Source organism: Thunnus albacares, chromosome 8, assembly GCF_914725855.1.
Source record: "Thunnus albacares chromosome 8, fThuAlb1.1, whole genome shotgun sequence".
NCBI classification, from domain to species: Eukaryota; Metazoa; Chordata; class Actinopteri; order Scombriformes; family Scombridae; genus Thunnus; species Thunnus albacares.
In genome coordinates, this window is record NC_058113.1 from 13,086,722 (window position 1) to 13,110,971 (window position 24,250).

The following is a 24,250-nucleotide window of genomic DNA, read 5'->3' on the forward strand; positions in this document are numbered from 1 at the left end:
TCATATCCTTGTGTCCTAGTCCACAAATGCAGCTGTTATCTTTATACTTAATAACCAAGGTTATTCTGCATCTTAAGTTTTAGCTGAAGGTCTTAAATGAAAAGCAGTTTGATGTTAATATCAATTTAGCAGTTATATTTTCATTGAGTACCCCGTATGCCTTAGTGTAGTTTTGTTTATCAAAGAGGAAAGAAAGTCCCATCCTTACCTGCTGGCTCATTGCATAAATGTCTCCCTCTGGAGGTTAACAGTGAACATGCAGTCCCTTATAGGTTACCCCAGAATGTTGAGTCCAATTACAGCAGTATACACCAATCAGCCATAACATTAAAACCACCTGCTTAATAGTGTGTAGGTCCCCCTTGTGCTACCAAAACAGCTTTCACCCGTTGATGCATGGACTCCAAAAGACCTCTGAAGGTGTCCTCTGGTATCTGGCAAGATGTTAGCAGCAGGTCCTTTAATTCCTGCAAGTTGCAAGGTGGGGCCTCTGTGAATTGGACGTGCTTTTGCAGCACATCTTACAGATGCTCGATTGGATTGCGATCTGGGGAATTTGGAAGCCAAGGCAACACTTTCAACTCTTTGTCATGATACTCAAACCATTCCTGAACAATTTTTGCAGTGTGGCAGGGTGCATTATCCTGCTGAAAGAAGCCACTGCCATCAGGGAATACTGTTGCCATGAAGGGGTGTACTTGTTCTGCAACAATGTTTAGCTATGTGGTACATGTCAAAGTAACATCCACATGAAAGCCAGGAGTCAAGGTTTCCCAGCACAACATTGCTCAGAGCATCACATTGCTTCCGTTGGCTTGCCCTCTTCCCATAGTGCATCATGGTGTCGTCTCCTCCCCCTAAAAGAAAACGCAATTCATCAGACCAGGCCATGTTCTTCCATTGCTCCATGGTTCAGTTCTGACGCTCACATGCCCATTGTAGGCGCTTTCAGCAGTGGACAGAGGTCATCATGGGCACTCTGACTGGTCTGCAGCTACACAGCCCCATACGCAGAAAGCTGCAATGCACTGTGTTCTGACACCTGTCTATCATAGCCAGCATTAACTTTTTCAGCAGTTTGTGATACAGTAGTTCTTCTAAGGGATCGGACCAGATGGGCTAGCCTTTGCTTCCCACATGCATCAGTGAGCCTTGGGCGCCCATGACCCTGTCACAGGTTCAATGGTTGTCTTTCCTTGGACCACTTTTGGTAGGTACTGACCACTGCATACCAGGAACACCCCACAAGACCTGCCGTTTTAGAGATGCTCTGACCCAGTCATCTAGCCATCACAATTTGGCCCTTGTCAAAGTCGCTCAGATCCTTATGCTTGCCCATTTTTCCTGCTTCCAACACGTCACGTCACGTCACGTCACGTCACGTCACGTCACGTCACTTGCTGCCTAATATGTCCCACCCCTTAACAGGTGCCATTTTAATGAGATGATCAATGTTATTCACTTCACCTGTCAGTGGTTTTAATGTTTTGGCTGATCGGTGTAGGTTTTGATATAACTGCACATTCTTCAAACAGCTGTAACCTATCGCAGATAATTTCTATTTCAAGAGATGAATGGTGAAAGTGGTGTTAGCAAGGCCCCGGCAGCAGGAATCCATGTCATCAATATTAGTGGACGTGGACGTCAATATCTTTTAAATGAAATGATAAATGATATATGAGTTGAGTTTACCATGATCAAAGCTCCTCTTTACTAGGTCTGTCTGTTGCTTTCATTGATTACTTGCTGATTCCTATGGATATGCTGTCTCTCACTGTCATGCAGGAGGCTGTTTGGTGGCGCTGGGTGGATTTTTTATGACAGTGATTGAAGGATTTCCTGTGTTTATTCTCGGTGTATGATCGTAACTTAATGCAATTTGAACATAATATTTGTGGCGTTTTCTCATGAACTACACACACACACACACACACACACACACACATACACATACAATACAGTGAATGTTTAAAGTGAGTACTCACCAATTAAACATTAAATGTTTTTCATCAAGAACTATGCAGACCTTATTATATATGGCATCATTAATTACTGGCTGAGACTTCATCAAGAGTCCCCACTGTCTTGCTCAGCAGGTAAAATGGTATTCTGTGTTTGGGGGAAAAGTTCAAATTGTCTGGAATCAGTGGTTACGGTCATGACTCAATAGAGCAAGAATTTGTCCTCATTCCTCCTTTTGTGTTTCTTTTTTCCCTCTTTCTGCAGGAGTAGGCAGGCTGTGTTCAGACAAAGCAAGACAGGTGGAAGGAAAGATTGGGGTTCTGCCTCTCAAAGTATCTTTTCTGCCTTTTAAGATCCAGATCTAACAGCTTGAACAGAACTCATTAGGATGGAAAAATAAATTTCCCGGGCAAGGTGGAAAACTGATGTTGTCAGCCAGTGCATACTGGCTGTGTGTCTCATTTCTTCTTGGGAAGGCAAGTAGCAGGGGAGGTACTGTAAAGAGTAACTAGGAGGAAAAGCTTTTGTTAGTCACAATATTTAACACAGCTTTGTTTTTTTTTGGAGGATAGATGATCCTTTAAGGCTCAAGATTGCATTATTTGTACAAAAAACTACAATGCAGTCTTTTTTTTCCATCCGCTTTTTGTCATCACTTCTTGCCCTTCTGCTTCTGCCATACCTTACCCATCACCCATCCCTCTTCCCCTCCCCCTCTCTGCCCTCCTTGTCTCTGGGCCTCAGCTGTTGCATTTATGAAAACAAGACACTCGATAATGTTCACCTCATCGTTGTCCGAGCTCCATCGGAAACCTCATACATCCACGGCGGCTAACATCGACCCAACGATTTCTGATATGAGGCCCGGGGCTTGATGGATGATTGCACTTTAAAGGTGTGAGAGTTTTGGTGGCGGCGATGCTGGTGTCGGTGTTGGGGATTAGTGGCCGATTGATCATTTGGATTGGCTTGCAAACAACAAGCTGTCATTCTGGACATGAGGGTCATAAATCTGTCCGTGGGGAGCTGGCTGATTGTGTTATTTGATCCCTCAGTCCTGTTTGGGTTGAGTTTGAAACGGGTGAGGTCTGGGTGTCAGGACTGATTGTGTTTAGGCCTGTTGGACATTACAGGTAATGAGATTTCTGCCAATTGACAGGATGGGTGGCTGAGGTGTCGGGGTGTATTGAGGGGTGGAGCAAGAAGAGAGGAATAGAAAAAAAAAGGACAACTTTGGTCTCATGGAGAGCAGAATCTGGGGCAGGGAACTTCTTTAATGATTTACAAAGTAAAATGAACAAATGGATTTTAGCAGGACTCAGAGGCCCCTAAAAAAACACATTTTCTCAATCAGTCTCTTACAAAGAGTGATGGGTACTACATTAACACAAAAGTATCTGCCAAATTCAAGCAATTTTGGTTATTTTAATACAGAAGTTTATTTGTGTTTTTCTCTGTGATCTTTTCACTACTCTAAGTCATTTTTAAATTAAACTAAGATGGACACTATTAGCCACAGCTGCCACACTAGTATACTAGCCACAGTGACAACTGAGGTATAGAATTAAGATCTTCACTCAAATCAGTAAGAAAGTTTTGGTTGAAATTTCTAGAAGCTGGAGTGTATAATCTTGTAAGAAATAATTTCTGTATGTTTTCACATTTGAACCAAAATCCGTTGGTTTTAGACATATATTTATTGATTGCTATCATAATGCAATTTCTGGATATGAGATTAGAGATTCACAAAGATTAGGATTTTAAGAAAATAATTAGAGATTAAATTCACTGTTTATTTAGTTATTATATGATGAGGATGATAGTGATGCTGGAGGTGACAGTATAGGAAGAATACACTGGCAAGGAACCTCTGTGTATATATTTTAAAATCTTTCTTTATTTTGTTTTTACCTTACAGACTTATTGTACATTCACATAGAAAGAGGAAAGAAAAGTCATCCAGGATGATGCTTCAATCAGGTGAAAAAATATGCAATGATGGGAGAGAGAGGAGGAGGAGGAACAGACGAAGCTTGGGTGAGGAGGGAGGGAGGGAGGAGAGAGACAGGGGTGGAGGGGGGTGTTGTTGATTGTTTCTCATATTTCAAGAGTGGTCCCGCAGACAGATCTCCATACCAGACCACAGGGTTCTCTGGTCTCTGCGTGTCTGTCACCGGAGCCAAGGAGGGTGGGAGGGTTCTCTACAACTCATCACAGATTACCAGCTCCTCTCATCTTTTTTTTTTCTGTCTTTATCCTCATCTTCTGTCTTCCTGAAACTTCATTTCTCCTTCACTGTCTGCTTTTCTATTTCTTTCAACATTTTCCAATCTGGGTCCGAGTCTAACTTATCAAGGACAGTCTGCGTAAATATGATCAGCATTAATTTGCAGCAAACTGAAGAACATCAGCACAACTGGAATTAAATTGTCCAAACTGACAACTGGAGGAGCTTTCACCTATTATTTTTCGAAGGTGAGTCTTGTAACCCCCCCCCCCCCCCCCCCCCAAAAAAAATCTTGTTTTTAAATGTGTTATAAATTTGAAGAGTAATTTTGTTTGAAAAATTAACCTATTTGTTAACCCATGGGGTTATACTGTATATTATCTTGTGGTAGAATATACAAAATATATGATTTGGCAGCATTTCTAGCAGTTCAGTAGGATATCCAGGGTTTGTATGATTTATCTTGAGAGATTGGTGGTGTTACAATTGTTTGTTAAAAATCTTCACACGATCCTTATGAGAGCAGATGAATATTCAATTTCAGCATAAATGTCAGACTTACTAAAAATGTTCTGCATTATGACATAAAATGTAAATTTTCTGTTGTGGAAATTAGAAAAAAATCAGGTTTCAAAAATATTCTACTGCTACTAATAAAGAGCATTTTAATGAAAAGTTCTAAACTAAAATCTGCACTACATCTGGTGAACAACATAACGTGGTTATAAAGGGTTAGTAGTCGCTGGGTCAAATCTCTGTGCAAAATGGCGATCAACAAGTGTGAAATGAAATGAGCATGCTGTGATGGCCTTGCAGAGATGCTCCCCCACCCCTCTTTTCACCCTCAGCGTGGATCCCATCACTCTCCGTTGCTTTTCTCCACTCTCCTCTTGCTCTCTCTGTATTTCACAAAATTCATAAGCATTTTAATAAAACATAATTTTTCACGTTGTATTTCTTCAGTTTATAAATGGGATTTAATTGCTTAAAACTGATTCCACTCTTCAGCTACATCTACCTTCCTTCCTCTTCCACAGCCACCGTTATTTTACTCCCGAAGGCTGTGCAACCCTTCATGCTGACAGAGAGAGTCCCTGTCGGCCTGATGTCCTCAGTTGTAGCCCCGGAAAAACCCACCTCCAACACCATGGGCCCCAAAGAGGTCAGTGCAGATTTGACGCACATGTAGTAGATTCATGGCGTGAAATTCAGTTTGATAAACCTTGAATCATCATGTGGTGCAAACTTCTTAATTGAGTGCATTTGACTCAGTTTACTGCAGACATAAAAACTACTGGGTGGGGAAAAGAACCATAATGGCCATGACAGCTTAAGATCTGAAAGCTAAAAGTGACTTATTGACTTCTAGAGCAGATTTTTAGCATTTACAACTTACCTTTGCTACTCAATGTTATAGAGAGCTTAACCACAAACCTTGGCTGGTGCATGAAGCATTGATGAAATGAAGGTTATAGTGACTCTCTGTGTTGTGGGCGAGGTGAGAGAATAATTAACTGTGACTAAAAGAGACTGGTTTACCCTGTGCTCAGTCATTAAATTACATATGTATGCTTGCACAAGTATATAGTATATACTGTGTGTATTGTATCTATGTACTTTATCTTTATTTACATTTTATAATAAATCAAAATCAGCTTTTATAATAAATCAGAAGGAAGAACAAGAGCACAGTTAAAGAGTATCCCATGTTTCAAGCAGACTCTACATCGTATCTGACTGGTTATGAACTCCATGACTTCTAACCCTTCAGGTGGAGCTGATCCTTGTGAAGGAGCAGAATGGGGTTCAGTTTACGTCGACCACTCTAGTGTCTCCAGCTCCATCTCAGACCAAACCCGGTGGAGAGGAGGAGAGGGAGACCTGGGGGAAAAAAATTGACTTCCTCCTGTCTGTGATCGGATTTGCAGTGGACCTCGCCAATGTCTGGAGATTCCCCTACCTCTGCTACAAGAATGGAGGAGGTGAGATGGAAGGAGTGAGATGAGGAAGCTGATGTTGGACCGTGTGTAAAGGCTCCTTTACCTCTACGTCCTCCACACTGAGGGAGGTGTAGGGTGGCTAGAGAAGGGGGTAAGGATGGAAAGGAAGGAGGTGGAGTGTGTGAAAAAATATGATCATCCTCCTCTCATCTACAAAAATAGTTGGGGTAGAAACTGAAGGGATGATGGTAAAGCGTACATGCATGTTTGTGTTGAAATGGAGAGAAGAAGGAGAAATGAAGATGGAATTTATTCACACGCGCGTACAGACTGTATGTTTTCACCTGTGTGTACTATACACACATGCATGTGTACGCACACAGTATTTGCTCATGTATGCAGGTGTGTGTGTGTATTTCAGCTCCTCTTGTATTCTGGTTGCTGTTTGAGATTTTTTCAAACCTTTACAGAGATCAAAATAGGGGAAAAACCACCACAGCTGCTCCAAATAGATTAGCTCTAACAACCACGGTCACTAATTATGGCTGTTTAACATAGAGCCCTCATTATGTTTAAGAGCTGTAAATGATACTGTGGCCATAGCCAAGGCTGACACCCTGTTCTAAGGGACACTGTGTGTGTCCCCAAACCGAGCATGTTGCCATACCTGTATAAAGAGAAATATTACGGACTTTCATTTGGGACAATTAAACCAAACTATGATTTATTTTCTTGACATTGTATGCCTTCATGTGATAGTTGACAGTAGAGAGATGACAGGAAGCTAAGGGAGACAGAAATAGAGAATGAAATGCAACACAATTTCCTGGCCAGACGCAAACCAGAGATGTTGTGGTTCATGGTCAGCACCTGAACCCATAAACCATTAAAGTGCCTTGCTTTGTGACTGTACTGGTATTATGTAAGCCATCATTTCTTACAGATTATAGTATTTCCATAAATCTTGCATATTGCTGCAATCCCTAATCTAAAAAAAGAACTGTTCAGTTTAACAGAGGCTGTTTATCATAAAGAAGTAATGTAATAAAAGGCACAGTCACAGCTGACACCCCTCTGCTGTGGAGTTTCTCCTCAGTGGGCTCTCAGCATCAACCATTACACATAATAATTTGCATTTGGTGTTGAGTAAGAGAATTTGAGTGAGTCATAAACTGGTGGAAAATAAATATTGTTCTTTCCTATGTCGACCAATTGTTCATGTAGGTTTAGGTAATTATTCTCAAAATCTAAATCAATTTTCTGGATTTAAATTGCATGTTAAACTAATTCATTATAAAATATTATTTAAAAAAAACTTTGAACTTGAATTTTACTATTCAGTCACAAAGTGGTATATATATTATGTGATAAAGGACAGGAAACTTTATTTAGAGATGAAGTCTCACTTGTTTCTCTCTCTCTCTCTCTCTCTCTCTCTCTCTCTCTCTCTCTCTCTCTCTCTCTCTCTCTCTCTCTCTCTCTCTCTCTCTGTGTGTATGTGCAGGTGCATTTCTGGTGCCGTACCTGTTCTTCATGGTGATAGCAGGCATGCCTCTCTTCTACATGGAGCTGGCTCTGGGACAGTACAACAGAGAGGGGGCAGCAGGGGTCTGGAAGATATGTCCCATTTTTAAAGGTAGGAAGTGACATGTCATACGGCACATTTTCATCAGATATACACAGACACATGCCCACACACACACACACGTGAACACTGGAGTGTGCACATGCGCAAATACATTTTCTTGACACCTGCATGTTTTCACAGGAATGCACATACATGCATATTTTTGCATTTCTTGTCCACTTAATATGTCCGTCATGGTATGAGCTCCCTTCCATCCATTTGTCTGTCTACCTACATGCCTGTCTGTCTGATAACATACTTCCCTTAATATCTACATGTCTTCCTGTCTGCTTGTCTGCCCACATGCCTGTCCGTCCACATGCCAGTCTCTTTTGTCTGCTCGTCTCTGTGTTGAGCAGCGACAGGCATTGTTTATCCTCCCAGAACATCAGGTTCTATTGGCAGTCAGATGGAAAGCAAATGAAAATTGGGCTTTTAGACTCTTGTCCTGATTGTCCAAATCCTTCTGTCAAATAGTGACAGTTAACAGTGGCTGACACTCTGTCTGCGGGTACTTTTCAACACATCAATAAGCAAAGCGCAGTTTAGGAGAATGCCATCCAAATGCACACTAATGGAGAAACAAACATTCAAATCAATGCCTGTTTCTGAGCAAAGTCATTGGTTTAAAATATAATAATAGACTTTACTTGGTTCACCTTTTTATTTGTTGGTATTTATCCATTGCTGTCTTCTTACCACATATCCTGCTCTGATATTCATTTCCTTTGATTACTTTAAAAAGTTTCCCTTGCATCCATAATCCGTTTCACTTAAATCCATATTTAACACCTCACTTTGAATTTAAAGATACATCAGAAATGCCATTATTACCAGCGGACCATCTGTTGCTTCACAGTATGCTGCCATACCACTGTCTTTTGCCAGATCATGTCCTTGGTCTGAAGGTGGCCCATAGTGTGTACGTCTTCCTCCATTTGTTTCTGCATGTGTGTGTGTGTCTCTGAGTGTGTACCTCCTGTGTGTGTGAACATGTGCCGTCTGTCAGGGACCCACTGAGTACGTTGACGTCCTAATCACACGCTTCACTCGCTCTCTGTCTCTCAGCAGGGGGATAACAGTAATTATTCAAATACACACATACACATGCCCATATTGACAGTAATTATTCTGATCAACAAGCTGGTTTCCTCTCAGGATCAATGCATTTGAAGAAAAGGACTGAAGAGGGGAGACAGGGAGAGATGGAGAGATAGCATGGCCGCATGTGGCGCTAATAAGAGGCATCGCTCCCTGGACAAATATCACATCCACATTACAAAGGAATCAATAAGGCACAGTTGTGGTCATGCCTCTCAGCTAAGGTTAACAATTACATCCAGCCTTAGAAGAGTGGACATTGTTTCACATTTATAGAAGGGTAGATGTGTTGATAATTATGGCATGAAGAGGCAATCTTTAGAAGTTGTGGCGCTTTCTTTGAGACCGCAGGCATTTATCATAGGCTACTGTACTCATGCTGAGCGAGAGATTGTGCTTTCTGGTGTGCGCTCTGTTAGTAGAATCTGTCAGAATGTAGACACTGTTCAGCAGAGCAAATTTGCCCAAGTTTGAGCCTTACATGCAACAGTTTCTTTTTTACTTATTCCCAAAGGTTTGTCAAGTAATTTATACCTAAAAATTAGAACTTGATTACCTTTAACATTCTTGAAAGTAACAGAAAAATAAGAAGATGTTATCTTTGTAATCCCACATAGATCAGTAGACAAAACATAAGATTAGCACTTCCACTGTCAGGGGTTTGAATCTAATTTGGTTCATTGTATATGGTGCTTTATGTGTGTTGGAAGTATGAGTGAAAGGGGGACTCATCCAAGAGAAGTCCTTTAAGCAACACACTAAACTCTTTGTTGATCAGCCAAGATTCGTCAAAACAAGGCATACAATACTAATATGTGTTGATTGCTTGCTTGATTGTCCACCTGGACATTTTTGCTGCTATGAAATCCAGAGCCATGAAACAAAAAAGAAGTGCTCTGTAATTCAGAGCTTTTTCAAATATCTCAGGTGTGCAGTGATTGCACCCCTCGCCCCTTCCCCCGCCTCTGTATCTCTGTCTGTAATGTATGTAAATATTGATAATTTCTGTTCCTCTAACAGGTGTAGGCTTTACAGTGATCCTCATTTCCCTCTACGTTGGCTTCTACTATAATGTTATCATCTCTTGGGCGATGTTCTACCTCTTCTCCTCGTTCACCGGTGAGCTACCCTGGGTTCACTGCAACAACAGCTGGAACAGTCCTAATTGCTCCGACTGGGCTGACAACAGCACAGTCAGTGACATTCACAAGGCCACCCCTGCTCAGGAGTACTTTGAGTAAGTTGCCTGAACCTAAGTTCTAACATTTATTTATTTATATGTTTGCAATAGTCAAACTTATGTTAAAACTGAACAGTCAATTGCAGGGGTTTGTGTACATTTCTGGACCTAAAGGTTGAGAGACAAACCAGAAAAGCTTGAGAAACCCTGCTTTAACGGAGCAGACTTAACAACTATATGGGTATTTCAAAACAAAACAATATCTTGATGTTTTCAAGTTAAACCATTAATTCTCTACTATATCTTTTGTTGAGTTCTTTGAACCTACATACACATATGGGAACTTCAAAATGACTACAGTTAAAAGCAAATGTACTTTACGCATATGCTCAACTACAAACCTCCATATCACCCACATATTTTCACAGCGGGAAGAGCATAAGAGAAAAGTTTGTTCAATTGCTGTAACAGCATGTAGTGTTGCAGAGTTGGCTCAATGCACTCATTCTATGGAATAACTGAGTAATGTCTTAGAATATGAAGTTATGAATAAAAAAAGTCAGGTTTTTTTTTCACTCAAAATGGATCCAGAGTTTGGCTGCATTTACCTCATGTAGCCTCCCTCCCTGTGAGGCTGACCAGGTGTCTCTTATTCCACAAAGTGAGTTCTGTTTTGTTGTGACAGTTGAGACATGTCATTCATGCTAGTTGAAATAGCAGCGTGTTATTTACACAGAACCACCTGCAGACAATTTGATCATATCAATTTAACATCGGCTGATCCTATTCAGTCCCATCTGTGAGAGAGCGTGTGTCTCTGAAATTATCTGAATCAAGGCGTGAACAATGTACAGGGATTGCTGGAACTCTGTATGACCTCCAAGTTTCCCATCTTGGTTTATGTTGTTAAGATCTTTAAGACCTTTTCTTTTACTACAATGCAAGATTTTGCATCATTTGCAACAGATGCACCAGCACCTCATGCAGCAACTCTCTGGTCTCACATGTCCCTTGACAATGATGGACATGGGTGTTTGGCTTCCTGTAAGGCCAGACAACACTTTTTTAGGGTTGATTTTTTTAGCCAGTTTTAATGCAGGGTATCAAGAACTAGGTTCAGGTCCAGGTCTAAAGTCTGTATGGACATCCTCATTTGCTAAAATATAACCATATGGATCCTGAATGCCCCTGGTGTTAGTGGAGCACATTAGCAATATGTTCAATCAAGGTAACCTATAAATGTGCCTTTGTGAGGACTTAAAGTGCACTCAGCAGAACTCATAACTGTGCTCTATTTCTTGGCTATGTCACTCTATGAAAGAGCATTTCTGAGAACTTCTCATGATGTTTCAGAATTAAGGCTGCTTGCATGAACGCCCTACAGTATGCTCCATTTTTTGTATCACAGTCTGTGGGAGGAAGATTGGTACTCCATGGCTTCAAGGAAAATACCCAACATCTGTTAGGTGTTAAAAGAGGGGGGGATCCTGAACTCCTTACTTTACTGTATGTGCCATGTAGTATGCCTTCTATATCAACATCTGGAACATGGGTGCAGTTGTTCACAATTTGCGTATCTGTCACAATAATTTTTGTTTCTAAGTGTGTTTAAACCTCTCATAATCCCATTTGGAAGTGAAAGTGGAGGCCAGGTGTGATGCTTCACCTTCAATTGTGCATCGTTTGTGTAACAGCATGAGCCTTGTGACAAGACAGGACACTCTGCAATGAGGATAGTAGCTATAGCTCTGGAAGTTGTAGGATGGCTTCTAAGGCCTCGGCAGTATGCTAAGGACTTTGGGTCTATCAAATTTTTACTCAGGAGTGATAGACTTGATCTTTGAAGTAGACCATTATAGTCTTGGTTCTTACCAGAATATTCTCTTCCCATAGACGAGGGGTGCTACACATACAGGACAGTAATGGTATTGATGACCTGGGTCGTCCACGCTGGCAGTTGACTTCCTGTCTAGCTGTTGTGATTGTTCTGCTCTACTTCAGTCTCTGGAAGGGAGTCAAGACCTCTGGCAAGGTAGGGAATTACATACTGTGGTAGTCATGTTTGATCATGTGAAAACCAGGGAAGTGCTCCAAGTGAGTCTTAACACCTTTAAAACAATCGATTTACTTTAAGGGTATGTGTAGCAAGGAAATACTAGAACCTTTTGTCCAGATTAAATCCAATAAGCAGTTTAAGATCACTGTGTGTGTGTGTATCTGTGTGTGCATTTTCACTCTAACTTGCATTCATGTATATATGTGAATCTGTTTGTGTGACCTTCATTCTCTGCATAAATGTGTGGATATTCTGTATATGTATGTCTGTGTGTGTGTGTGTGTGTGTGTGTGTGTGTGTGTGTGTGTGTGTGTGTGTGTGCGCCTTCCATGACCCTTTCAGGTTGTGTGGATCACAGCCACTATGCCCTATGTGGTCTTGACTGTGCTGCTTCTCCGAGGAGTCACTCTGCCCGGAGCCATTGATGGCATTAAGGCCTATCTCTCTGTGGACTTCCTGAGACTCTGTGACGCCAAGGTGAGTGCCAACAGGAGGGTGGGGGGACACGAGAGAAATGAGAGTGGTGGGGGTGCACAAAAAGAAGAGGATAGGAGATGTGGTGGCAAAACAATGGCTGAAAAAAACTTTAAAGGAGTGCTTTGACATTTTAAGTTTTAGTTTTATTTTCTTTGCTGAACATCAGAAATTGACAAATCCGGAAGAGAAACTGAAAAAGTGAAGTTAATCTAAAACATATCTTGTTTGTATCATATGTATTTGACAACATCATGTTAATATGCTAAGCTACAGACTTTTAAAAAACAGAAAGCATTATTTCAATATTTCTAACACCTGTATGAATCATGATCATAAACTTTACAGACTTGCATTATCAACCCAAAGCATTTTTGTCTACAACAGAAGTGATTGCTAAAATGTGTGTCAAGTTTATGCATTCACTCTTGAAACCAATATTTTAGTCTTCATTAAAAACGGTTAACAAGGGCTGCAACTAACAATTACTTTCATTATTGGTTAATCTGTTGATTATTATTATTGTTCTTGTTTGGTCTTTAAAATATCAGAAAATGCTGAAAAATGATGATCACACTTTCCCAAAGCCCAAGATCATCTCTTGTTTTGTCCCAACCAACAGTCCATGACCCAAAGGTATTCAGTTTACTATCATAGAGGACTGAAGAAACCATAAAATACACATATTTAAGAAGCTGGAATCAGATGGGGTTTTTTGTGGGTGGGGGATTGCATTGTTTTCTTCAAAACTTACTCAAAACAATTAATTGATTATTAAAATAGTTGGCTTAATAGTTGGTTGATGAATTTTCTGCAGATTGACTAAATGATTACGATTAATCACTGCAGCTCTACAGTTGGCAATAACTGGTTTTAAAGTAGTATGACAGGGGGCCGAAAAAGTAGACAACCTGAACACACATAAGCAGTATACACAATACCACACCTCTGATGGCAAATTGAAACCCTCTTTCATTTTGATCTACATGGTTGAATGACAAAAGCCTGAATGTGGAATTATTCCCATAAACTTAATTTACACAACAGTTGTAACATAACAACATAACATCTGAGTAATGTTAATTGTCTGCTGTAGATCTTTTTGTCCAACACAACTTTGGTTTCCAATGTTAAGCAAGAAAAAATTAAGTGAAAAAATGAGAAAATTGTTTGTTACCCATTTCTAATATTTTCCTTATCTGTGAAACCTGCTATCAAATCTTATAACAACATCTTATTTACCTTGATAGCAGACACTAAGAAGCTCAATAAGTAAGCATGCAGGACTAAAGGACTCAGTTATGGAGAATGAGAGCGAAAGCAAGAAGGAGAGAGATAGAGAGATGCATGGCAGCAATTGGAGAATTAGATTAGATAGATGCATGGAGCAGTAATTTGCAAAATTACCCCCCGTATTCACAAGCGTCTTTCATCTACTGCCGTTGAATGAGTTTCCTGCAATTATCCCTAATAATGGCTTTTTTCCTCTCCTGTGCCTTTTGTTTGCCGCTTCACACAAGTGTGCTTGCTCTGTCGCTCTCCAGGTCTGGATTGAGGCTGCAACGCAGATCTGTTTCTCACTGGGAGTGGGATTTGGTGTGCTAATTGCCTTTTCCAGCTACAACAAATTCAGCAACAACTGTTACAGGTAAAGACACACAGGGAGAGGCTGGAGGGGTTTAACAGAGACGGACAGATTATGATGATGAGTTGCTTCTACACACACACACATACAAATGCACACATGTAACATCAGCAGGTGAATTACAATAACCTTTGAAGCTCCTTGAAACCCGCTATGTCTTTGACACCATGCTGTGCAACAGACAGCCATAACACCAATGAAAACTGTCGCACTCTTTGAAAATCATCAGCATCCCACAGGAGGCTTTTATCTGCTTATTTGCCTTTTTTGCTTTTTCTGATAACTGACACATGACACTGTCCACCCTGAGGATTCCTCCTTGAGCATAACACCAATTCACTGAAAATATACAGTATTTAGGTGAATTTTAAAGATGATGTGGGAGTACAAATTTGCTTAAAATTACTTTCACAATTTATATAGGTTAGACTCTATCCCAATAGAAGGCATTGGGCCAACTGGGCAGAATGTCACACAACAGGAAAGACACTTACTGATTGACAGAATAATCCATAAAATCAAGCAAGGTTCTAAAAATTATTCCGCTTTTCATGTAGAAGTCAACAACAAGAAACAGGTCTTGACCCACTCCCCATATGCTCTTTAAATGACTGACTGGTCAATTATGTAAAGATTGACTATTGTATGTGATTGCTGATGACTGAGAATTCTTTACATTCTCATTCTGACTGTTACATTTCTTTTTATTTTATTTGATTTTACTGATACAGAGACGCCATCATCACCACCTCCATCAACTCTTTAACCAGTTTCTTCTCTGGCTTTGTGGTGTTCTCCTTCCTTGGGTACATGTCCCACAAGCACAACGTGGCTCTGGACAAGGTTGCTGTAGACGGTATGTACTATAGTGTTTATATACATGCTGTAGATATTTCAATAGATTTCCTTAAGCACATTTATTGTAGACAAGACATATTCAGTTCCATTTGTAATTGCACTACTGTTGCTAACACCCCATGGAGTCGCAATGCCAGAAGTGTAGAAGCAGGAATGTGCATCCTTTAATTATTCCAAGAGTCAGAGATATTTAAGATGGGCTATGTTTAGTTGCCAAGACTGTAATCAATGAAGAAAAACTACAGTGAACCCAATGACTGAATTCAAAAACCACCAGTCATCTATCAAAGTCCATCACGCCTCTTCTCCAATATACCATACGTTACTCCCCTGATTTTTGCATGCTGCATGCTGTGAAGACAATGTACCCTAAACACAAATCATAAATCCGAGTGTTTCATTGATGCTATTTTCTGCTTTATGTGCTTCCTTTTCATCTTGTATTTTTTCTTTTTTTTTGCTCTTTAGGTGTTGGGTTGGTGTTTGTCATTTACCCAGAAGCTATTGCAACATTACCTGGGTCACCAGTGTGGGCGGTTATTTTCTTCATCATGCTATTGACACTGGGTATTGACAGTGCTGTGAGTATGCATCCACCCCCCCAACCCACACACGCACTCACATAATGTACACACCTGTTATTTCAGCCAGATCATATGTGCTTTTTACTTATTTGTCACATGTGGTGGATCAGGTGTTTGTAGGTATTTTACTTTAGTTTACCATAATGTTGAATTAAATGACAGCATGCCTTTCATACATTTACTGGATACATAATTGACACAATTTTCTCAAATAACAAAATTTTCATTTTCCTATTTATTTTTTGCTTCGGAGCTACAGCACAGCAATTATAGGACTTCTACAGTGGTTTGGTCGCTCAATACTCACTGTTTTCTTCTAACTTTTGTGTCTTCTGTTGTAGATGGGCGGGATGGAGTCAGTCATCACAGGGCTGATTGATGAGTTCAAATTCCTCCACAAGCACAGAGAACTGTTTACCCTCTTCATTGTCATCTCCACCTTCCTCATATCTCTCTTCTGCGTTACAAATGTAAGTATTATACTGTGGAGTTTGTTGGCTGTTTGTTGGCTGTGCATTTGTTTATATTTTGGTCCACTATGATATTCAAGAACATAATAGTTTGATCATTTCCACAAACTCTGGTTTGTGAAACTGTCCTAATCAAATAACCTGCAAGTATCTACAAATACAAAGAGTTAAATTTGAGAACTGAGTGTCTTTTACTAATGTAACCTGTGTACTAAAACTTAATATTAACATGATAACATACAGTATACTGTATTGTCAATTCATCGTGTTCTCTCTCTGTCTCCCTCTCTCTAGGGTGGGATGTATGTATTTACTCTGCTGGACCACTTTGCAGCAGGCACATCAATTCTCTTTGGAGTGCTTATTGAAGCCATCGGTATCGCGTGGTTTTATGGTGAGAAAGATGGAGAGAGGAGGAAGGAGAAAAAGATGATTCATGTTTCCATGGCCAGCAATGTGGATGCTATATTAAGGGTTTGATGAGAAATCTATTGGTATAGGTGTACTGTGCCTCAATGCAACATAGTTCTATTAGACATACGGATACTGCAACTAGAAGGTCCATTCTCACTAATGGTTTTTGCCTCTTCAGTCTCTGGCCAGCTTCATGTCCATGTTGTTAAGGTGCTAGGATGTGCTGTAGCTGTGGTGCTCATAAGAGCTCAGCGAGGTTAAATGGCCCAGGGTTTGACTGCTGCCAGTGTTACCTCTGTGTTCACTCAGCAATGTTGAGCCACCACATAAAGATAATGGCAGCTGGGGACAAGGTCATGACTTTGGTTTGAGAAGTGGGGGACACACAATGAAACGGGGTGTCTGGGGGTCATCCCCCAGAAAAAAAATTGTGATTTTTGTGAATTTTGAATTTGTGATTGCCCCGCATTTCCACATATATTTAAGGACTACAGTAACCAATACAAAATCTGGGAAATAATTAAGTTGGTCATCATGCTAAATTCTGCTACAATAGTGCATCAACAGGTCTAGAAAGAAAATATGATTATCTTGAGCTAAGTTACTGAATAGCCTTCTTATCAACCAACTCACATTTCCCTTCTTTCTTTTCATCCCCTCTCCAAAGAACGACATTTAGTTTAACTGCTGCTTGCTCATTCAGTAAGCAATTTTTGAAATGTGCATGCATGGAACACATCTGTATCCACAGATGCCAAAATGTACTAATGAACCATGTAGGCAGTCTGTCCGTGTCCATTACTCATTCATGGCAATATTTGGAGTATATCAGGGCTTTATGATCAGCAGCGCAATTTACATTCACAGACAGAATCTGAAGGTTGACCAAACAGTAGCTTATTAAGTACAATTTTTGCGGTTAAAAAAAGGGGGCACAAACAGGATTGCACGGGTGGAAATTCCGCCCCAGGCTGCGGAACAGGCAATTCCTATTTGTCATGAGTAGGAGTCAGCTGTCTAATAGCGTGATTGTAGATTGTTGTTGTGGGTGGGAAGTGGGGGTGAGCTCAAAAGTCAATTTCTCTCCAGGTGTCCCAGTTTGCTTTGGCACTCACATTTACATAGGTTTGCCATTATCCCAACATTATATGTTGTTTAGGTTGAATTTTTACAACACACTGAATCTTTGTAAGTTATTCTTTATTTCTACATGAGACAAGAAAGTGAACAAAATATTTCACATCCAGCCTCAACATTGTTTTTGAATTCTATGTGTACGCTATATTAAGAAATTCTTCGGTCGTTTAATGTAGGAGTGAATAAACTCTTTATACTAAAAGTTGTTTGTTTGGGCCCTGTGCTGAGCTTATTAGTGCCCTCTTATGGTTCTGTAAATATTACAAAGTAATAGTTGGGTTGTCCTCACTAGTGGCTTAAACTTCTCCACGTCTATGTGTTTTTGTAAATGGATACCTAATGACCAACTGCTGATGATGGATATTTGTCTTCACATGTATTTCACCCCACTGCACCACCAGCTGAGAACAGGAAAAAGTGACTTTCATAGAGTGTGAAAACTTGACCCCCATTTTGAAACACCAGCAGGCACAAAATATGATAAAAACAATCCGAAGGTCAGGAAAAACAATTGACCTGAACTTCCGTTTTGAGTTTCTTGTGTCATGTCTGCTGAACCTGACTGTGGAAAGATCCATAAAGGGCTAAATACTAACCAGGCCTCAGGCAGTGGGGTCAGCATAGTGCCCCACTTTGGTGGGTCCCGACCTTGGCAAGCCAGATAAATCAAGCCTAAGGCTTCAGTGGGCCTTTTCCCCATCCTCATAAATACAGACAGGAACCCATGACCCCTGGCCACTGTGGTCTTTCGTTTCGCTGTCCACTACATAAGTACATTTAGCTGTGCTGAATACCTGGTAGTCACCCTGGATCTATTCCTCTGCAGTGAGAGATGCCTTCCAGGCAGGAAAGCACAAGAAAATTGTACAGCCATGGGTATGACAGATGGGAAAGCGTCATGAGGTAAATATGGTAGAGTAGCTTATTGAAATTGGCTCTACAGAAGAGTGACTTCAGTAACTGTAAGTGTGAATTGTATTTTTACTATAGTGGCATCGGGACCGTATAAAAAATCACTGGCTGCCTTAATTATATTTTCAATACTTGATATTCTCCAATGGAATTGTACCAAGCTGCAAAGACAATGAATGCACAATCAACCTGTTGTAATTGTAAGTAAGTAAAGACTTATTTATATTGCATTTTTCAAAATAAATGTGTTTCACAGTAAAAGCATTAGATATCAAACAAACAGGGTTTTAATAAACTCAAGAACAGCAAAATAAAGCAGCAGAATTACAGAGAAAAGGAAAACAAAACATCAGTTCAGGAAAGAGAGGGAATTTAAGTGAGTCTTAAGTTTATTTTATTTAATTTATTTATTTTCTGTTTAATTAGATAACCCAGTGATACAAGTTAATGTGTTTCAAAGTTTCAGGGCAAAGACAACAAATTTTTGATCCCCCTTCATCTTAAACCTCTGGGAACATCCAGCAGAGTTAGGTTAGCAGACCTGAGAGACTTTACTTGTCTTTATTTAAACTTGAAAATCATTGAGGGCAAAGCCCTCATTTACAATGATGTTGAGCAAAAAAATGAGACAATCAATAAAACAAACATATAAATACAATTAATAAATAGAGTGACAACAAATTCAATTAAAAACAGGTAAAAACAGAATTTACTATACTTTATGTTACTTTAAGTTACTATATGGATACAAGAATTTAGAAATGTACTTAGGAGCTTCGTCATGTAGAGCCTGATAGAAGAACAACAAATTTTATATTGAATTTTAAACCTGACTAGCAAATGAGAAAAAAAAACATTATTGCACAAGTTTCTTAATATGACAGAAAAATCCAGAGAAGAGTCAAGTGACACCTAAATTCTTAGCAGCTTGACATCAGCTTGACATGGGGTCTTTTGAGCACCCTTGGTGCCACTAATAGGGACGTCTATTTTATCATAATTTGTACTGAAGGAGTTTTAAAACCTCCAACTTCTCATATAGGCAGTCCTTTAGGTCAGTGAGTTTGCTGCATCATATTTGCAAACTGCTGCTGACAGCTACACTTGTCTGCTGTACTGCATAAAAGTGGAAATAAATATTAAATCAATGAATTAACCTTAATCCTACCAACTGGGGTATGCGCAGACCCCAGAGGTATACTGTTTTTTTTGTTTGTTTGTTTGTTTGGGTTTTTTCCAGATGAAATTAATTACATACCTAATAATGTTTTGAGAAGAAATAAGTTAACACTTTGCTATGATGGTTTTTCCTTATAGTAGTTTATTCTTGGGGTCCCCAAGGACCCCAGTCGGTAGTCCTTGTATGTTAAATGTATTGGTAGGATGAGGATTAAAAGGCCCAACAGTAGCATATACAGTACCAGTCAAAAATTCAGACACACATGAGAAAGTGTGTCCAAACTTTTGTCTGGTACTGTAAATAGAAAATAAAATACGGCCAAAAACAGACCCTTAAGGTACTCCTTAGCTCAAAACAGCAGCGTCAGACATGTCATCACCAACCGTTACAGAACATTGTCTATTTGATACATATGATATTAACCAACTACAGTACGAGCAAACCAGGTAGGCCAGCCCACTGTCTTGGCCTGCCAAGTGATACCAAATATTTCCGTGTGTTTCAGGAGTGGACCGTTTCAGTGACGACATTGAGGAGATGACTGGTCAGCGACCAGGTCGGTACTGGAGGCTGTGCTGGAAGTTTGTCAGCCCCTGCTTCCTGCTGGTGAGTCTGTGGAAAGACTTGTACATTGGAACCACGACCAAGAAAATGTAATGAGTAGCATAAAAGTATTGAGACTATGAATTTAACATCATCAACATATGCTTTTGTTTTATATGCAACATATAGACAGTGACAATGATGCTTCCAGGCCAGCTGAGCGATAACAAACCTTCTATTGTGTCCTGAGGTCTCCTCCCAGTTGGTTGTGCCTAGTACTCCTACACAGTTATGAATTTTATACAAAAGAACACACGTTGTAATCAACATTCCTCTCAGATGCCCGAACTACTTTGATGCATGTCTCTCAGTTTGGAACTGCATGTTGCTCTGACAGGTTTGGCATCCATACTTTTGAAGCACCTCCCTCAAGATACATAAAGTAAAATTATGTCCATAATAGACAGCATTAAGAAATGATCTTGAACCCTTGATTTTAAGGAAGGGGAGGATTTGAGGTAAGAAGCCTGCCCACATGACTGATACTGAGATTTGCGCTTGTTTATGCTAGCACCCTTGCAATGTCTTCCTTGGAGGCTGAGAGGTGTGATTTCATTGATAGTTAGAATATATGGCTTAGCATCCAACACATCCTCTGCTCCTTAGGCAATTTTAGTGGCTTAACAACAGAAACATTGCCACCATTTTTACCATGAGTAGAAATCACAATGCTAACATCCTGTATCAAAAAATAACATTACACCGTTGAAGTAATTTGCTTTTAAGAGGACATGAAATTACAGTATACATCTGGCTAGTATACCAGTTCTGTTCATAAAAGTTAGCAGTATTTTTTTGAACTGGTAGTTTCTCAAGTCTTTTGTATTTATTTGTAACAATTTTCTCTCATAGTTCATGGTGGTGGTGAGCTTTGCCATGTTCAACCCTCCACATTACGGCTCCTACATGTTTCCTCCATGGGCTAACATGGTGGGTTGGTGTTTGGCCATTTCATCAATGACCATGGTGCCTCTCTACGCCATCTACAAACTCTGCACACTGCCTGGAAAGTTCTGCGATGTAAGTCTGAGCTACAGCATGTCTTCTTGGCAAAATAGGGTGAGGTAATATAAGCTGCTGTAATTTGCAGTATAAATGACAATCTAACAACTCTTGCTTTATCATCATGGATTAAAGATCAAACATTACTTTTTAAGACTTTATTCTTTAAAGAATATATCAATTGCTCCTCTCTCTCTTTCTACTGGAACAGAGACTGGCTTATGCCATCACCCCAGAGACAGAGCATCATCTGGTAGACAATGGGGAGGTTCGGCAGTTCACAGTAAGTGCTGACTTGATTATGATTTATTATTATCATACTCACAATTGTTTATAGCTGTCAGTTGAAATAGCGACAGTTGATCGACTAGCACTATGTGTTTTATTTCATGGCCATATACCACTTCTCCCACAGCTGCATCACTGGTTGGTGGTCTGAAAGATACAGAGAGAGAGAGAGAGTGAAAGAGTGAGAGAGAGAAAGAAAATGAGAGTGTTGATTTTAGGTGGATGAATACACGCACAGCAAAGGTCTGAAGAGCTAAGAAGAGGAAGAGAGACATAGTCATTCAAATTGATCACAGTGGTGGCGGTGGTGGGAGCAGTTTAAAAGTGCCGACAAAAACCCATAGAAATTGCAGCGTGCTTTAATTTCAACAGTGGATGTGTGAAGCTGTGTATGGACCCTCTTCACCATTGGTTTTTTTAAGCCGGTGAATGGGATTCAGTCAAACAGGTAATGTGGTGTTCAACCTGCAACTTCCATAATTACAAAACTCTCCTCGAAGAGATGTTAACTTTTAGCGTGTTGGTTATCTTCACTTTGCATTTGTAACAATTTTGCTCACATTACCCATTCATTACCCACGGGTGGAAGGGTGCATAAAGGTATACTTTATGTTGTGTCGAGTGCAGACTGACGCACAAAAACACATTTTGTTATTGTACAGGGGTGAAGATGTTGCAGTGCTACACACATCATAAGGAGGAGTTTATTTCTAAAATGCAGTATCTGTTATGTCAGATATAGACTTTTTTTTCTTCAGTTAATTAGATTTTATTTTTTCTTCGTTAATAATGTTTAAGCAGTCAGTGGCATTTATTCTTTTATTTCCAGTGTTATTTTAGATCAAAACTATTGAAGTGTTTAGCAGTCAGACATGTAATGAGTACCACATGTTTAACTGAATCCTAGCCCATATCTTTAATTATTTATCTGCTTTCTTGTTTTAATGACTGTTATGATACACACAATTCCTGCAGACCTTGCAAATTGGAAAAAAAAAAATCTACTTTTGTTTACATCTAAATAATTAACAGGAAAAAAAACTGTTACAGACAAAATAACATCATTTAAATAAGCTAAAACTGTCTGAATTAACACTACCTGAGTGTTCTCACAGAGCTGGTTATTATTTTTTCCTCTAAACTAAAATGACTCATCAGTCACAAATCAATTGAACTGATTGTCTGAAAATAAAAATAATCTCCTGTTATGCGTTTCTGCTTTTACTGGATTGACCAACAACAACAACGAAATCTGACCAGTAATGTAGTTGGGTAGCTTTCAATGTGGTAGAATAATTGAGTGGGACAATTGAAACACTACCATAAGGCAGATGGGTGAATATAGTCTCAAAAAAACTAACACTGATTATCATCTATATGTTAAACCCAAATTGTCAGTGTTAAAATGTAAAATTCCTTGTTATGTCAGTGTTTACATGAAATCTACATAATCAGACTTAAATAGTGTTGAACAACTGCCCAGGATCCATATCAACCAAATGAGTGAACAAAACTCCATTTAAAACTTGTCAATTTTGGAATACCCATCACTGACAAAAGCAGCATCATCAACCTCACTGCTGATTTAATCAACCAAAGACTAAAATGAACTCAGAAATGCAGATACTGCTTCCTCACATGAGAATATTTGCCAAGGGATTTTCTGTCTTTGAATCAGTAGACCACTTGATTGTTAACTTTAAGGTACCATGTCAATCTTTCACTCTTCCCACCAACAAATTGGTGCCAGTGCACTACCACATTCTTTTTTAATTTCTCTTTAATTGGAGAATTTTACTTTTTTTTTTTGTACGCCCACAAAGTTCCTGGTGGTGATTTGAAAGCTAAGACTGTCACATTTCCTCCAGAAAGCATAAAGCTTTAATTTTACCGTTTACAGATTTATCATTCAGTGTTTCAAGACTGTTTAAAAAGCTGCTTTTTATTGAACTGCAAATGAATAGTGTGTAATGTTATTTATGAATATGAAGTAAATTAAGTTGTATATCTGTGTAAGTTAATGTAATGTAGAGGGGCTTGTATCGTAATGTACTGTATGATATTGAATAACAAGACCAACAAGATTATATATACTATATATATATGGATTATTGCTTTGTTACTGTGAAGTTGATACATATTAGCCTTAAGGATCTTGATGAGAATTACATTACAAATCCATATGAACTTCTGTTTGATCAGAAACTGTAAAACCCTTTTCAAATGAGTCAACAATGACTTATCTTAACCTTGTGGAACATGTAACACACTGAAGGGTTAATTATGTCCCAAATTGTATGCCTGTGCTACTGTACTGTGCCTTGTGGTGTTTCCGACTGTATGACTTTGTTTTGTACTGTCAAATAAAGTATAATTAATTCAATTATTATATTTAAAATGCCCCTATGTGTTTTGCCTTTTTCTCTTCTCTTCTCTTCTCTTAAAATTCCCTGTATCACTTTCTATCCCTCTTTCCCTTGCACTGCAGTGGCTTTCTAAAAGGTCAGATAGAGACACATAAAACAAGACTGCCTCCTTGTTATTTTGTCACTTAGCCAAGACAAAATTACCACTTGCTCTTTCCCCTGGA

The 24,250-nt window shown here is 39.5% G+C and overlaps 1 protein-coding gene across 1 annotated transcript; it reads left to right on the top strand.

The window, feature by feature from the left end:
• The first annotated feature begins 4,953 nt into the window (after positions 1-4,953).
• Positions 4,954-24,043, top strand: slc6a3 (solute carrier family 6 member 3). Its single transcript, XM_044359028.1, has 16 exons — positions 4,954-4,967; positions 5,198-5,351; positions 5,961-6,171; positions 7,634-7,765; positions 9,878-10,094; positions 11,931-12,069; positions 12,436-12,570; positions 14,112-14,215; positions 14,944-15,068; positions 15,539-15,651; positions 15,996-16,124; positions 16,419-16,518; positions 20,273-20,373; positions 21,223-21,390; positions 21,584-21,655; positions 21,788-24,043. The coding sequence occupies exons 1-16, from the start codon at positions 4,954-4,956 to the stop codon at positions 21,809-21,811; spliced, it is 1,938 nt and encodes a 645-aa protein (XP_044214963.1). The 3' UTR covers positions 21,812-24,043.
• The last annotated feature ends 207 nt before the right edge of the window (positions 24,044-24,250 follow it).

Coding starts and splice junctions, on each gene's coding strand:
- slc6a3 (XM_044359028.1), top strand. Junction 15,069..15,538: donor GGACAAGGTTGCTGTAGACG/GTATGTACTATA, acceptor TTTGCTCTTTAG/GTGTTGGGTTGGTGTTTGTC. Junction 21,656..21,787: donor GGGAGGTTCGGCAGTTCACA/GTAAGTGCTGAC, acceptor CTTCTCCCACAG/CTGCATCACTGGTTGGTGGT.